Source organism: Coturnix japonica, chromosome 5 (genome assembly GCF_001577835.2).
Source record: "Coturnix japonica isolate 7356 chromosome 5, Coturnix japonica 2.1, whole genome shotgun sequence".
Taxonomy (NCBI): Eukaryota; Metazoa; Chordata; class Aves; order Galliformes; family Phasianidae; genus Coturnix; species Coturnix japonica.
The window spans coordinates 45675074-45691584 of NC_029520.1; the positions used below are offsets into that span (position 1 = coordinate 45675074).

At 46.4% G+C, this 16511-nt stretch overlaps 1 protein-coding gene and 1 non-coding gene across 2 annotated transcripts; both read left to right on the top strand.

Moving 5' to 3' along the window:
* Window positions 1–4189: 4189 nt before the first annotated feature.
* On the top strand, window positions 4190–11485 carry EIF5 (eukaryotic translation initiation factor 5). The gene is made up of 12 exons (XM_015865659.1): window positions 4190–4316; window positions 4495–4688; window positions 6575–6854; window positions 7114–7195; window positions 7399–7571; window positions 7893–8004; window positions 8719–8858; window positions 9371–9529; window positions 9710–9871; window positions 10110–10274; window positions 10523–10657; window positions 11096–11485. Exons 3-12 carry the CDS (start codon window positions 6783–6785, stop codon window positions 11186–11188), a joined length of 1293 nt encoding a protein of 430 aa, XP_015721145.1. The 5' UTR covers window positions 4190–4316; window positions 4495–4688; window positions 6575–6782; the 3' UTR covers window positions 11189–11485.
* On the top strand, window positions 8386–8509 carry LOC116653561. Its single transcript, XR_004307660.1, has one exon. It is a non-coding gene; the product is annotated as a small nucleolar RNA SNORA28 (small nucleolar RNA).
* Window positions 11486–16511: the final 5026 nt, after the last annotated feature.

Here is a 16511-nt window from a genome sequence, read left to right on the forward strand (position 1 = left end):
GAAGAGATCAGCAAAGCAAGATGCTAGCTGTAGTGCAGACCCCTAAAAACAGTTCAGTAGCCACATGTTTTTGCACACAAGAGAAAGGAATTGAGAACCTTAAGGTCTCCAAAGAAAGATGTTCTGGAGATAGAATCTGAAAATCAGAGGCAACAACACACACCTCCAAGGAATGGTGGAAAGCCAGTAGGAAACTCTAAACACTCTATATTTTCTTTGCTACTTAAGAGTCAACATTTTGGGCCCCTCACTACAAGAAAGATATCAAAGCTCTGGAGTGCATCCAGAGAGGAACAACAAAGCTGTGATGGGCCTGGAGCACAAGTCTTATGGGGAGGGGCTGAGGGAACTGGGATTGTTCAGTCTGGAGAAAAGCAGGGTCAGAGGAGACCTTATCATGCTCTACAACTCCTTGACAGGAGGCTGTAATGAGGTGGGGGTCAGCCTCTTCCCCCATGCAATAGCGATAGGGTGAGAGGTAACAGCCTTAAGTTGTGCCAGGGGAGGTTCAGGTTGGATATTAGGAACAACTTCTCAGAAAGAGTGGTGATGCATTGGTACAGCTGCCCAGGGAGGTGGTGGAATCACCACCCATGGAGATGTTCGAGAACCATGGATGGAGACGTGGAACATGGACATGATCAGTGGGCATGGTGGGGATGGGTTGGGGTTGAAGTAGATGAATTTAGAGGTCTTTTCCATCCTTAATGATTCTATGATTCTATCTGCTGATAATCACAGCACTGGTTGTCAGACCTTCACAAGCCAAAAAAAAAGCACAACCAACAATATGTATATGGAGATGCTGGCAAAGCACACAACATCTGGAGAGGACCTGGCAATTCTTTTTATGAAATGGAAATGAAAGTGTAAATCACCGAAATGCTACTGGAAGAGAGAATTAACTCACATGCATAGATTTTGATGTCTGCAGGCTGACTGTGACAAGTAGCACAGAAAGATAAACGCAGTGCTTGCTACTGGGCACAGTGAACAAGGCAGGCAGCTCTGACAGCATGTTTTCAGCTGGCAGCTCTTTTCCTTAAGGACTCCTTATCTTCCACATCCAATTCTGTCAGCAGCCAGATTTGTCAACCACAAGCATGCAACTGCTGGATAATGCCGGTGTTTGCCAGTTATGCCTGCAGCCAAAGCTGCTACGTGGCCAAACCGGGAGTACCTGGTTTCTCCAATCCCTATCACACAACACTGCTGACACACAAAGAAAGCTCAACAAGTTGGGGGCACCTCTTTATCACAGACCTCCAAACCGTGTTGATTTCAGCTCCTGACTGAACTTCCATCCCATTTGCACTTTTCATTCATGTGAGTTGGCCTTTGTTTATATGCCAATTTCAACACAGACAGTCTGGTTTGATTTGCTCAAAAGAATACTTTATTTTATCCTTCCATCCAAACAACTACTAATTGTAAAATTCCCAACAGACTTCTCCCACAGACCAAACAAGTGCCATGCCAAAAGTAGAAGTACAGTATTGAGAGATCAAGAAGAGTGAAAATAACAAGCAAATCACACACTCATGTTAAAAAGTATCTTGAAATTTTCACCATGGTGAAATATCACGTTATTCCAGACAGCAAAGAGAGTGAGACCACTTTTCTAATGCACTGCTGAAGACATGCACTGCTTAAAACCCAGAGACGTGTGCCTGATGACACGGGGGAGCTGCCAACCCCAAAGAGTTGTACAGTTTCTCAGTGGTTTGTTAGAATATTCATACTTAAAACAGGCTGTCACTGAGGAACATTCACTGGTCAGGAATCTGACAGCACCACATGGTAATAGACGTTAGCCCTTCTCGCAGTACACATGAATGAGTATTGCTCATCTGTTTCAGAAGCTTGCTAGTTTTTCCAGATATATCAGTATGTCATAGAAAACTTTTGCTTAGGAAAGAGCATCCCAGCAAGCAAACAAGATGGAGTTAGGATGCTCTGCCCACCTTAGATTTGGATGGAACAACGCCCTCAGAAGCCGCCCCTACTCTTCAAAACATCACAGTGAGCTGTTAGATAGTTCTGCATAAGGTTCTGCAGGTAACCCAACACATGGATCTCATACTGTCATCATGGATGTCTCAACATCCAACCCCTTAGCAATACCTCCTACCCTGCATTCAGCTTGTACTCACCCCCCTCAGTGCAAACTGATAGGAAACACCATGAGAAATATAAAATATATCCAGCTCCCTTAAAATGTACAGCTATCAATCACTAGTTTATATTCTGTGCAGAAAGCTGGTTGCTTCTCTTTCCTGAGGCGCTTCTCTTACAGACAGACACACTGCAAAAGAAAGGAGGGCAGTGGGAGCTTTGTGGTGTTTTCTGAGATGATGAAAGCAGATGTGGGGCAGAGCTTGCCTTCTGCTATCAGCTGAACAACACTGAGCCCTTTTACAGACCCAAACGCTGGGATATTTTAGTGCTTCTGCATAGATACAGAAGTAACAAAAATAACTGCTAGTAAATAATGGCTATGTCTCTCTCTTATTCTTCATGATCAAGGTTACCAAGTGAGTACTGAAAAGAGGCTATGCTTATAGCCAACCATGTAACGATATTAATTCTTGGATAGAATCATGGTTCTGCTGTATCACAGGCATTGATGCTCTGCTATTTTTAATAAAACCTAAGGCAGCACAGAACAAACTTGCATAGCTCAAGGCTGAACTGAGCTACAACAAAGCATTTCTGTGATAAGGAAACACACACTCTAATTAATATCCACTGCTGAAAACTTCCTTCAAACAGGAAGGAAAAGCTAGGTACCAAGGAGACAATAATCTACCATTGTAGTCTGTTTTCTATAATGCAAGAGAGTATATTCTAACTTTCCTGCATGGGTTCTGCTTTTGGCAGTACGGATACCATCTGAAAAGGTAACTCTTAACTTGATGTCAGATTATGCACCATCAAATTGTAGAAATCCCTCTTTACGCTACTAATCATAACTGCTCAGTTATTCATGGTGTCAAGCAGCACCAGTTCCAGGGGCTCGTTTCCCTTCTGCTGTTCAATAAAGTGGTGTTGGCAGCAATATGCTTTAACACTTGCAATTTATTAACCTCAGAGGTGTAGTAGCATGTCAGTAAAGCCACAGAAAGGAGGCATTTAGTAAGTTATGCACGCTGCATATTTTTACAGCTAAGGAGTTCCTGCTGTGCTTTTCTTGCCTCCCACATCTTTATGATGATTTTTTCCCCTCGTGATAACTGCCAAACCTCATATCCTTGGGAGAGTTATTCCCTTGTTTCGCACTAACCCTCTTTCTCATGTTTAAAGAGGCGCTGCTGTGTGTTTCTCAAGGAAGCATTTAAAATAACCTGTTACATTTTTCAGTAGCTCCAAGTCCAAACCAGGCTTACAAAGTGTTTTACAGGACATCATCCTGCCTACAAGGATGTGCTATCGCATGGGCTGAAAGGAAACCTATAAGTAGGGCAGCAGTGATGATGCAGATGATGTAGGAGGGTCTTGTAGGAAGATGGTGAAGAATATCACAGAATCACAGAATTATCAAGTTTGGAAAAGAAGATCATCTAGTCCAACCATCACCAATACTTCCAGGCTAAATCATATTCCTCAGCTGTATATCTGCTGTAAGACACAGCCATAGGAACTGGGGCCTTGTGGCGCTGCCTGGCAGTCCTTAAAGCACTAAGAGCTGATGGAGGGTTGGTTGTGAAGGACACTTAGTAGGTGATGGGGCAGGGCTGATTTAGATGATCTTAGTGGCCTTTTCCAACCTTAATGATTGAGTTTTCAGAAGCTTTTTGCCCCTTGAATGTTTGGAACCATCCAAAATACGTAATTCTCATTGTATGGGAAGGCAGAAGACTGGAAAATAATAAAGGGGAAGGCCCCAAAAGCTCATAGCTTCGAGGTATACACAAGGCCAGGTAGGGTCCCAGCAGAGGGGCTGAGGGCAGGGTTGGCCCCTCAGCAGCAGGAGAGCGAAGCGGCCACCCCCCTCAGCCCCGACCCCCCGCCCTGACTGAGCCCCGCGCCCGCCGCTCCCCGCAGCGCCATCCCGCGCAGTCTCGCGAGACCCGGCCGCTGTAGACGCGATGTCCTTTGGGGCACTGGGGGGGTGGGGGGGGGAGGGAAGCGAGACGAGGGGTGGATTGATCGATAGCGGCTTTGACCAATAAAAGAGAGGAACGGAGGGCCCTGAGCCAATAGATTCATCCCAGGGCGAGCGGCGAGCCAATGGAAAGACTGGGGAGGCGGGGCGTGCCGCTGGCTGATTGATCCCAGCTTTGGCGTTGTTCAGTCAGAGCGAGAACATTCTAGAGGTGAGTACGGGGCGGCCATTGCTGGGGTCCCATCAACCGCCCCCTTCTGCCCGAGCTGCGCGCCCGCCGCCGCAGCTCCCTCCCCCCCCTTCCCTCTTCTCCCCCTTCCTCCTCCTCCTCCTCCCTTTCCTCTCAGGATCCGGCGCTGACGATGCCCCTGGTTGTGTCTCCTCCTCAGATTGTCCGGCATTGCTGTCCCTGCTCATAAAGCCCGTCACAGGACGCCCGGACACGGAGGCTGCGGCGTCCGCCTCCGCCTCCTCCCCCCGGCCGGATTATAAGCGCCGCACGGCCTCGTTCTCATCGCACACTCGGCTTCATCGCAGCCCAGGGCGAGCAGCGTTGGGTTTATGTCTTTATTGGACGAAAACGGTGAGTGTGGGGGTGGAGGTGGAGCGGGTGGTTGGGCCTTGGGAAGGGGCGAGCGGGCTGGGCTGGGCTGGGGCGGCCGTTGGTGGACGGGCGGCTGTGAGGAGCCGTACCAGGGACCCGCCAGGAAGGAGAAGGAGATAAGAGTTGACACATTAACCTCTTACCATCGTTGGTTTGATGTTCCCGGTGGCTGTTTAGCGTTATTTTTTATTTTTCACTCGATATTTCCCCCCCCCCCCTGCGCCATGCGACGAGACAAGATGGCGGCGGCCGGGCCGCGCCTCCCCGCGCTGTGGGCGGTTGTGGGGGTTGGAGCTGTGGCGCAGATACAGGCTGAGGGGGGAGGGGGACAATGATCCACAGCGGGGGGGAATGGGGGGAAATGGGGGGAGAAGAGCAACAGGAGCATCCCCCCCCCCCCCACTTTAGAGCTGGGGAACGCATGCGCAGTTGGAGGTTCCCCCCGGTCTATTCCGGGGCTGAGTCAGTGCTTAATTGCTGCATTTATGACTCATCACGGGCCCGATTGGGGCGGGGAGTGTTGCTGAGCGCTCTGCCCTCCCTCTTCTTTTTTTTTTTCCCCCACTCTGTGTGCGGCATATTGGGGGGGGGGAGGGTTGCTTGCTTGGGAGGAGGAGTCCCAGGGAGCAGGGGAGGGAGCTGCAGCCCGCAGATAGAAGCCGTGAGCTGGAAGGAGGGGAAGCGACACGTTAGCTCTGCGAGCTCACAGAGGTACTGCTTCCTCATACTGCTTCCTCAGCGCTTCTCAGGCACATGGTCGGGTCACATGGGGGCTCTTTTTTAGCCACTCTGAGGAAGGACGGCTTGTGCTGAAGAAGGGTAAAGCTGTGTTGGGACTAATACATAATACATAGTGTACACATAATCTGTTTGCTCCTCGTGGAAGGATTTGTAAACCTGAACAGAGCACAGAATGGCACTCTTACACAGGAACATGGAGGAGTCTGTTTTAATGTGTCAACACTCGTGTGTCATTAACGATAACACGGTGACGTGTCAAAGTGAGCACGCTGCAGGCTGGGCTGCCAGCCTAGTCAACCAGTTGTGGCTTACGTAACCTTAGATCTGATTACAGGGGCGCATGTTTATTTAAATATGTAAATACTGCTTAAGGCAACTTTAATAACAGGATTCATCCTCCTTCCCCCGAGAAAAAAAATGAACTGGAGAAGCTGTTGCACTGCTCTGTACCTCTCTGCGCTGCTAGGCTTTCTATAGTGAAGCAGTTTATGTCAGGATTTATCAGGCTTATTATTAAGTCAAAACTCCACAGAAGCTGCTATGAGAACCTGTAAGTGAGAGGGAGTATCACCTAATTTTCCTCTCCGAGCCAGAAAACTGGTAAGCCACGTAATAGTACTATTGGACTGTGGATTGCTGCTGCTTCAACTTAGGGATATTTCTCAGCTTTCTGACAATCCGCAGTTTATTTAATAGGTTCATGTGATGATGCAGAAATTGAGTCTGGTGTTCTTCTCCCACTTCCCTTTCCACTTTAGCGTGGACCGTACCACATGACCTTAGTGTAAGAGCCCTTGGACTTCATTAATCGGCCAGTGTTCCTTTTCTTACTGATCACAGCTGTCTTGCGAGTTAATTGTACAGAAAATACTGTTCATTTACCCATTGTTTTTTAGGGAGTAAGGTAGAAGAGAACTTAAAGTTCTGTAGTGTAGGTGAGGAAAAGCTATTCAGCAGTGCAGTTCAGGGCTATTGTCTTCAGCTTCACAGGCTGAAGAATGGTATATAATAATGAACTTAGTTTCCCTACCCATAAATATAGTTCCTTGTATAGCTGCATTGCAAGATTTTATTGGTGTATGTTACAATGAACTTATTGCTTTTCTGTCTGTTGATGTTTGCAGAGCTGTTGCGCAGCCACTGGTACCTGTATTGGGGAAACATAGCATACAAGCAAGAACCTTACAGCCTCAGTGGCGAAAATTTTTTCATGTCAGAGACCGAGAACTCTTGCAGTCGTTTATGTCATCCCGTCTTCTCCAGACAGAAGATACCAAAAAACTGCAATCAAAGATCTCTTCATCTTATTGATAAAGCTACTAATAAGGCAAAATGTCTGTCAACGTCAACCGCAGTGTTTCAGATCAGTTCTATCGCTACAAAATGCCCCGTCTGATTGCCAAGGTAACTTAATAGCTATTAGTGATAAGTAGATAGGGTTTCACATTGGTTGCTTTCTATATAAAGGAATGGAGGTAATGATATCAACCCCAGCCAATCATAGGGAGCAGATGTCTGCATCTTTCTGTCTGAACTAATTGTACATTAATGCCTCTGAAGTAGAACATTCAAAACAGAACTTAAGTGTAGTCAGATGGGAAATACATGCTGGGTTGGGCTGCTGTGGTCTTTCTAACTTAAGACTTGGTTTTGTTTTTTAAAGGTTGAGGGCAAAGGAAATGGAATAAAGACGGTTATAGTCAACATGGTTGACGTTGCAAAGGCGCTTAATCGGCCTCCAACGTGTAAGTACTCTGTGCAGTGTGGTTTTAACTTCATTTAATGCTTTCACTTTCATTTGAAGTGCAAGTATTTTTTTTTCAAGTTTTGTTAGGAAAAAAAATAAGGGGGAAATAGGAGACAGCAGCAGTGGCATATTTACTTGATATTTATTTTCAATTAACAAAGAAAACTTAAAGGCATTGGTGGTTATTTTATTTTATTGCAGATCCTACCAAATTTTTTGGTTGTGAGCTGGGAGCACAGACCCAGTTTGATGTTAAGAATGACCGTTACATTGTCAATGGATCTCATGAGGCGAATAAGCTGCAAGACATGTTGGATGGATTCATTAAAAAATTTGTTCTCTGTCCTGAGTGTGAGAATCCTGAAACTGATCTGGTGAGTAGATCTGTCTGATCTCTCTATCTGTATGAATGGTAACAGCACAGTACAGAAGCACTGTGTTCAGGGTTTGTGGAAGTGGTGTGGGGTTTTAAAAGCTGACTGGAATAGCAATTCAGAGAGATCTGATTTCTTGCTCAACCCAGGCTGTAGGTTTACAGTGGTTCAAAAATTGGCTAAATTGCTTGTTTAAACTCAAGTTCTGTTAGGGCTAATGAAAGCCTGACTTAATCCTAGGAGATTACAAGGTAAATACCAGATGTAGGCTTTAATGTGTATCTGATTTGTATTTTTACTGGAGTTTGTTCTTTCTTACAGCATGTCAATCCTAAGAAACAAACTATAGGCAACTCTTGCAAAGCCTGTGGCTATCGAGGCATGCTTGACACAAACCATAAACTCTGCACATTCATTCTCAAAAACCCACCTGGTAAGTGCATGCCCCCTTATTTGTGGGGAGAGGGAGATGATTAAAAAGGAATTTTTTCCAGTGTGTTAATTGAGTAGACAAACAAACAGCTCATTTCTGAGTAAACTGTAAGAATGCCATGGTATGCTGCTAGCGTGGTAGTGGGCTGGGGGGAAAGTAGCTTTGTTCATAGTTTAAGTGTGAAGAGGAGGATTCAAGAGATCTGGCTGCTCAGGTAGAAATATCTGAAGAATTTTATTTGCTTAGACAGGACCAAACTTGCTAGGAAGTTAGTCAGCAGCTGCTCACTGCTGATTGCTGGTTAAGTCAGCGTGAAGCAGAAGGATAGGAAGTAAAAGCCATATAATAAAAGTGGACTGAAGTGGACAACTTCCTCTGTGCAAGCAACACTCTGTAGTAAGCATTTGGTTGCCTGCTGCAATTTAAGCTTGCTAAATTAGAAAAGTCCAACCTATTCCGGGGATCTCTGCTTTGTGAGGTCGCTTGTTATATAGACTTGTACATCCTTAGAGTGTAATGAGAAACTGGACTTTGCTAGAACCGTGGATTTTTTTTCTGAACAGTGTATGCTTTCTCATACATATTCAGAGCAGTAAGCACACATAACCTGCTGCTGATATAAAAACTACATCAGTTTCCCTTGGGAGTTGAGCAGCAGTGCAGTAGCACAGGGAGTTCATGAAATAAAGCTAATACACTAAAGTTCATTTTCAGAAAGTGGTGACACTGGTACAGGGAAGAAAGAGAAGGAGAAGAAAAATAGAAAAGGCAAGGACAAAGAAAATGGTTCTGTGTCCAGCAATGACACACCTCCACCTCCACCACCAGAGGAGATTACTCCTCCACAGGTTGTGGTAAGTAGAAGGAAAAGTGGGGAGATGAGGATGTGTGGTGTTTTACTTGGATTTAAAACTGAAAATCACTCCCTGTTAGTCAGCACTGCATCAGAGTTTTACTATATTTTACTATATTATACTATATATACAGAAACTTGCAACTGGAGTAGAAGCAGCGCTGCATCTCCCCCATAGTAACTCTTCAGCATGTATGTTCCTTGCTAAGTACATGTTACATCCTCTTTATTCCTCAAGAGGGCTGGATCATACCTAAATGGCTGTTATAGGTAGTGGTGAGGCAGTGCTTGAAAGTAACCTCAGAACTGACTGTAAAAGTGTGTTTATTAACATAACTTCTGCACTGGCTTTATCCATTTTTGTGACATGTAGTTATAGAATGAGCCGTGCTTCTATAGGGAAGAGTCAGAAATACTTGACTATCTCTCAGATCTGTATCTAGAGACAGCATTCAGTTTTTAGTAAGCTTGTGGTAGAACTGTATGAATCTCTTGGACATGTTTACTCTTAAGGAGGAAGAGGATGATGATGACTGGGGTGAAGACACAACAGAAGAAGCCCAAAGGCGCAGAATGGATGAAATCAGTGACCATGCAAAGAACCTCACACTTAGTGAAGACTTGGAAAGAACAGTGGAAGAAAGAGTCAACATACTGTTCGATTTTGTGAAGGTGAGTGTATGTAAAAATGCTCATAAGGAGATGAAGAATGAGCTGTTTCTTCCCTAAAAGTCTTTCCATCCTAGAGATGAAGCTGCTACAGAAGTACTGCTTCCACTGTTAGCTGGGACTCTTGGTAGAACAGTAATGGAGTCTTCAGTAGCTTTAAAACATTCCCTTCCTGTCTTGTAGAAAAAGAAGGAAGAAGGTGTCATTGATTCTTCTGACAAGGACATTGTAGCAGAAGCAGAGAGACTGGATGTCAAGGCTATGGGCCCTCTAGTTCTGACTGAAGTCCTTTTTGATGAGAAGATTCGTGAACAGATAAGGAAATACAGGCGTCACTTCCTTCGTGTAAGCGGTCTCTTGTTCTGTACCCAGTGCAATGGCTCTTCTGGTTTCTTTGATAACTACTTGCTTGGTTCTGGATTGTTTGCTACTGTGGGAAGATGACTTGTCATTTTTTAACCAGTACTTACTAACTAGGGAAAACTGGGAGGGGTGATAAAGCTGTAAACTGCTGTCTTGGAGAGTTAAGATCCTGCAGAGGGGGAAAAAGTCTAATTTATCTGCTCTTCTATCCCAACTCTAGTTCTGCCACAATAACAAGAAAGCTCAGAGGTACCTTCTCCATGGCTTTGAGTGTGTGGTAGCCATGCATCAGACTCAGCTTATTTCTAAAATCCCACATATTTTGAAGGAGATGTATGATGCAGATCTTCTAGAAGAAGAGGTCATCCTTGGCTGGGCAGAAAAGGTAAAGGGGAAAAATGTTTTGTGCTCTACCTGCTTTGTATTTGAATGTAGCACAGGGCACCTCATCTCATTGTTCTGGTAAGACTTGATGTGGATTTTGCAAGTCCTGAGGCTTCAGTTCTCAGGAGAAACAGATGTCCCAGTAACAGCCTGTTGAAGCTGGTGGGGTGAGGTTTGGCAATGCTGTGTTTACTGTGACCTGATAAAATTTCTTTGGTGTTTTAAGCAGAATGTCCTTCTGTTTTTCAGGCCTCAAAGAAATATGTTTCAAAGGAGCTTGCCAAAGAAATCCGTGTCAAAGCAGAACCATTTATTAAATGGCTGAAGGAAGCTGAAGAAGAATCTTCCGGAAATGAAGAAGAGGATGAAGATGAAAACATAGAGGTAAGGCTTATTTCTTCTTACTGAACAACTTGAGAGCCCTCTGTGCTCCAGTCTTGGTGCACTACGGAGTAGCACACTTGATGTATTGCCATTGATGTGGGGAAGCGTGAAAGCTTTTACAAGAGCCTTGTGCTTGTGTGTTAGAGAGGTTAACTAAAGGAGAAATGGATGTTCTTCTGCACAGCTTAGGCCTTAGGTTAATCTGTTAGTTATATCAAGCTGATTGTTGGGCCTCAATGAGGGCTCAACATACACAGGTAATGGTCTCATATGGGAAGCTGTTGGGCACTGTATTTGGAACATGCTGAGCACTGTTGTTGGTAGACAAGGGGAACTGTAGAGCATGTAGATATTCATCCATGCAGTGTTAAAGCAGAACTCAGGTATGATGCCCGCTGCCTGCCAGCACTAGTAAAGGTGCATTTCATGTCTCCACAGGTGGTTTACTCTACAACTGCCAGTGTACCTAAAGTTGAAACTGTGAAGCCTGCAAACAATAAAGATGATGATATTGATATTGATGCCATTTAAAGTGACGCAACGTAGCTTCCAGCGTAACTTCTCTGCGTTTTCTGCCAGAAGTGTGACTTGTATGTGCACAAACTGAAATGGCTTAACATCCTGCTACTCTTTGTACTCTAAAATGTATCTTTTTACTGTGACTGGTCTTGTGTAACTAAGCCTAATTCCAAGGAGTCAGCACATCAACGAACTGATCTAGTTTGCGAATGGCATGTTCTGTTCTGTTTTCTAACTTGTGTTGGACACCTACTTGGAGCACATTTATACAGTTAAGGAAATAAAGGATTTGGTTTTGGTCAGTCTTCACTCCTGCCTCAGCTTTGTTTTATTTTCCAAGCATTTACACAACTGGGTGCAACTTCCCTGGTGGGATGATAAGCATTGCAGAATGGGTGTGATAAGGAATTATCATGGACCAAAGACACGCTGAGGGTAAGAGTTTTGTCTTAGGTTTAGACTTTAGTCTTAAAGAGCTTGTTCCTGTATCTCAATAATAACAGGTCTAACAACTGACAATTAGGAACATGGAAGGTGAGTTACTAATAATCCTGTGTGACCTTCCCAGAGGGTATTTCTCCTTCCTGGGCCAGGCACACACCTGTATTGTGTGACAGCTGGGAGCACATCAATAGCAGCGTTTTGCCTGCTGTGCTGGAGCTGGGTGTGGAAAGCAGAGCTGAAACACAGCTCCATGTATTAGAGGGCAGCTATTGCAGAGCTAATGATTTTTGCCTGCTACTGTGGTAGCAAATTATACGAGCAATTTTTGGTTAACGTAGGTAGCAATTAAGAGACTGGGATCTATTACTTTCATAAAAGCAATAGGCTCGTCCTGCAGGGGTGGTGACAAAAGGAAACAGTTAATGATGCTGCCTGGTTTGCAATGGAGTTTCATCCTGGTCTTCATGTTCTCTGCAGGACGGGCAGCTCCAGCAGAATTAGTGGAGCCTGACTCCTAGTGGGTGTGGGGCAGGGTCATTCACCAGCGTAATCACTTGATCCACACTGACAGTTGCAGATGTGGCTTTGCTGAGCCAGATATCTCCTGTCCTGAGTGTGACTGGCAGTTTAAAGCAGGGCTGGTGCCATGGTGGCCACAACCACTTGGTATATGGTAAAGCCCCTGTCAGGGTGTAGCTGCTTTTGCATCGAAACAGATTTGATTGTAATTGTAGGCAGCCACTAAAGGAGATTGATCTCTTCCCACTCCAGACCCATTGACCTCCAGAAGGGAATTAGGAAATAAACTCTAAAAGCAGCTTTCCCTGGGATTAGTGAATGGATGAAATCATAACGAAGCTGTATGATGGTCAACAGATGGAGGGGGAATACAGTGAGTGAAAGCAGCCTCCTTTTAGCAGCCCACAGGTAGGTCAGATTAAGTGTGCTATAAAGCTGTACCCTAATAGTTCTAATGTTCTAAGACATCCCTGGTTGGAAGTGCAGCACAGTGCCATATCTTCATGTCTGCATTGATGTTTCCATCTCACGTAATCAGGGATTCCACCAGTTAATGACAATGAGAGCTTGTTTTGTTAGTGCTTCTGATGGGCTGCTCAGCACAGCAGTATTGCAGGTGAAAAAAGCTTCAACCACAGTGTGAAATCCTGATGGCTGTTGTGTATATAAGAGGTAAAACTGCCTTAATTTCTATCACCTAGAGCCTAATGCTCATGTGAGCTCGTGTCCTCACCTCATCCTCATGCACAAGGTTCAGAGTTTCTTGTTGGGTCGCAGTGCTCTCCAGGAGATCCCAGTCTCCACCAATGTCTCCAACTCAGCTGGTTTGTTGCTCTGCTGATAGACTGTAAAGTCCAACAAGCTGGTTTGTATCTGATGAAATGACGCTTAGCACATGGGAGTGTTCCAGTTGTGCAAGTTCTGCACCTTGATGCCTGAGAGAAGAGATAGTGCAGAGCAGGAGTTAACAGTGATCCATAACCCTTCTATATGATGGCTGCTGTGCTGCAATAAAGATCACAGCAATTCTGCATTCCCAGAAAACAGTGTCAGGGATGGAAGAAACAGAAGTTGCTGACCATCCGATGGGTCTTGCAAAGCATGACAGATGTTTTCTTCTCTAATTACCCCAAAAGAGCCTTGGGGGGCTGTTGCTGAGAGTCAACTCTTGGCATTCAGTCACACCACTGAACCATGAAGATGCGGAACAGAAAACCCAAAGGGAAAGACAATAAAAAGCACCTTGAAAACATCACTCCTTAAAGCCTTATCTGTGAAATGCTGTTTGCGTGCTTCGCTTTCAGCTTCGGTTATATAATCTTGTTGGAGCCACTGGCATTGATTAGTTACGTGCTTGGTGGGCTGATGGTGGTGTTAACCTGCTGAAGACAATCATGCTGCTCCTTGGGCCGCACAAGTCTGTAGTGGTGGAACAGCATGGGGTGAAGGCTGGGATCAGCAAGGTGCATGGCCAGCAAGGTGCATGGCCAGCAAGGTGCATGGCCAGCAAGGTGCGTGGCGGGGCAGGCAGTGCCTCTCCCAGCTCTCCCCTTGCTCAGCTCTAAGGTCACTTGGCTGCACCGTGTTGGAGCTGCCCTTGAACACCAGCAGCCCTGCAAGGCGGGGGAGAGGCTGCAGACCTGATCCAGCTCTCGGCCTGTTGTTTTCCAAGGCTGCGGGTGGAGAGTGAAGTTTATTTGACTTCTAATCTTATCGCTGTGTTATTAGATGCGTGTTATGCACAGCAGTTTCTTATCAAGAGAGGAACAAATCAAGCAAAGAGAAGCTCTGGTTTGAGGCTGGGGTCCTGGGAGCACCAGCTGTACATTGCAAGTAAGGGGAGCAGCAGCACTGGGAGCTCTGTGTGGGTGTTTGCATCACCAGCTCCAAAGTTTTGCTTGATCCTGACTGATTTTTATATTGATCTGCTCCTAATAAAACCCAGGCAGCAACACTGACGTCAATGGAGTTAGCCTGGATTTGTATCTGTGTCATTAAGGAAGTCATCCGGCATCTTTAAATGTGAGGAAACAAGCATGTTATCCATCCCTGCGCTGACGGGGAGCTGCTAATTTAAGAATCACTGCTATAAGACAAAGTGACAGGCATAGAGGATGTCAGCAAAGTAGTTCACATAGGAAAAGATGAGGTAAAAACATAAGAGGCTTTTTCACTCCATCTCTGCTGCTGGGAGGGTGGTACTGGATGATCTTAGAGGTATTTTCCAATCCTAATGATTCAGTGAATTTGGCAAAACAAGTGATATGGGAAGCAAGAGCCACTTGTGAAGACTCCAGATGCCCTGGAGCTAACGGCCAGCCCTGTGAGCATCCTCACCAACATGGGCCTGGAGGGGCCTTCAGTTCTGCACCATGAGGTGGTGGCTGAAGCCAACCATTACAAAACCATGACACTGTGGTTCATGGTGGGGTGAGGAGTGGTTTGATCTGAGTCACCGAGGGGGAACAGTGTCCCGGTGGGAGGAGAGGTGTGAGCTGCTGCCTGTCTGCCATTACAGCCTTATCTGGGGGTGCCTGGTGATGTTCGATGGGAAGCTGTGGGGCTCCATGAGAGCAAGGTATTAACAACAGCGGGTTCTTTGTTTTACGCAGTCTTTTATGACACCGTCGCCTCCTTTGTTCCTTCATTTCAGTGCTGGGAGGTGGGAGTGGAAGGCAGAGAGCAGCAGCGCAATCATTAATGCCACAAAACCCGTTCTGCAGGAAAACCCGCAGGTGCTGCCGAGCCGGATGGGAAGGAGCGGCCGCGCTCATGACACAACCTGCAGCAAACAGGGCTGGCCGGGGGCAACGAGGGGCGGCAGCCGCCTTCCCTTGAGCTCAGCGGCTCACACCCGTCCTCACGCTCGGATCAAGGTGCATTCCTTGGGATCAGGATACGCTGCTCTTTGCGGCCATCGCACAACGAGGATGGACACCCAGCCCCTTCCCAAGGGAACCCACGCGGAACCACCCCACCGAGGGCTGGGGCTCACGGAGCTGCGCGGTCCCGGCGCTGCCGCCAGGGGGCGCCCATGCACCAGAGCCGCCGCTCCGCTCCCCCCATCTGCCGGCGGAGGGTGGATGCGGCAGGGAGAGGGGTGACATACAGTGAGATCAAATAATGGCTCCTTGGACAATATTCAGCTCCTGCAGCACCCGGTCTATGAATAGGAAGGTGTTATCCTATGGGAGGTGTCGATGAGCTGTAGCCTGTGCAGGGATGGGTGAGCTTACAGCCCCGCACCCTGTAATGCATGTGCACGATGAGGCTGCTCCCTACAACAGGCAGGGCCAGCAGGGAACAGGCGTCCTGCAGAACAGGCACAGCCTTCATGGCAGCGGGTGGAGGCTGTGGGAAACGGGAGGATGATCCTTTGCCGTAGATGGAGACGGCATCAAACCCCTTTGTCTCAGCTCTCTGCTCCCTGGGCTTTCTCCTCCCTCTGCCCACCCTGCCCCACCTCCGGGCTTTGATCACAGCAGCTGTGGCAGCCAGACTTTGAAAACACAGTGATTTCACAGACGTGTTGATTAGGAAATGAAATTCTGAGCAGCAAATGACAAGCCAGCTGTAGTGCCGGGGTCTGTGAGGCTGCAGATCCCACCAGGAAACGTGTTTTCCTCCTTTCTGACACATCCAGGGTGTTGTATTATTAATAACAAATGCAGGCAGGACTTCTTAAGAGAAAATGACTTCCAAAGAAATAATAGCTTTCTTGGTGTGTTTTTCTTCTGCTGCCTTCCTTGAAGACAGCTCAGAGCTTCCTCTTATTTGCAGAACAGAACTGAAGCATAGGGACAAAAGTGAAGCGTAACCTTACCCTGTGGAGGGGACCATCTCCTGGGCAAGGAGGAGGACTGGGGGCTCCTGTCCCTTAGCAGGTTGTTCATCAAGGTCTCCAGTTTCATAAGCGAATGGATTTAATGGAGGTTGGGCCTTTTGTAGCTCATTCTGCAACAAGACGCCCTGCTGGGAAGAGAGTTTTCATGGAGAGCAATAGAAATCCCTGTTAGTGCTCCAAAGAGCCCACAGTCCTACAGGTGCCATTGCAGTACAATAACTCAGCATAAGACTATGAAAAAGCCAAATGGGTTCCAGTACGTGTGTCATTTTTAATGCATTTATTTTTAGCTTGTTTTCTTGTGGCCGGTAGAGGATTCCACAGGAAATCCTGCAGCCAGGGGATCATGCGAAGCTCAGGTTCCCGATTGCGTTACATACGTTAACAGAGATGTCAGCTATATGTTTTTTATAAAAGGCAGCTATAAATACTTCCTCCAGCTGCACCGATATCCCCTCGTCCCTCTTCTCCTCACAACACCTGTTGACACTCGTGTACCAAATAAAGATTCACTGCTCAGTGAGGAGG

Bases quoted from the DNA above. Each gene is read 5' to 3' on its own strand.
- EIF5 (XM_015865659.1), top strand. From the start codon at position 6,783: ATGTCTGTCAACGTCAACCGCAGTGTTTCAGATCAGTTCTATCGCTAC. The intron at 8,005-8,718 runs GTAAGTGCATGC...GTTCATTTTCAG, and splicing joins CATTCTCAAAAACCCACCTG to AAAGTGGTGACACTGGTACA. The intron at 10,275-10,522 runs GTAAAGGGGAAA...TCTGTTTTTCAG, and splicing joins TCCTTGGCTGGGCAGAAAAG to GCCTCAAAGAAATATGTTTC.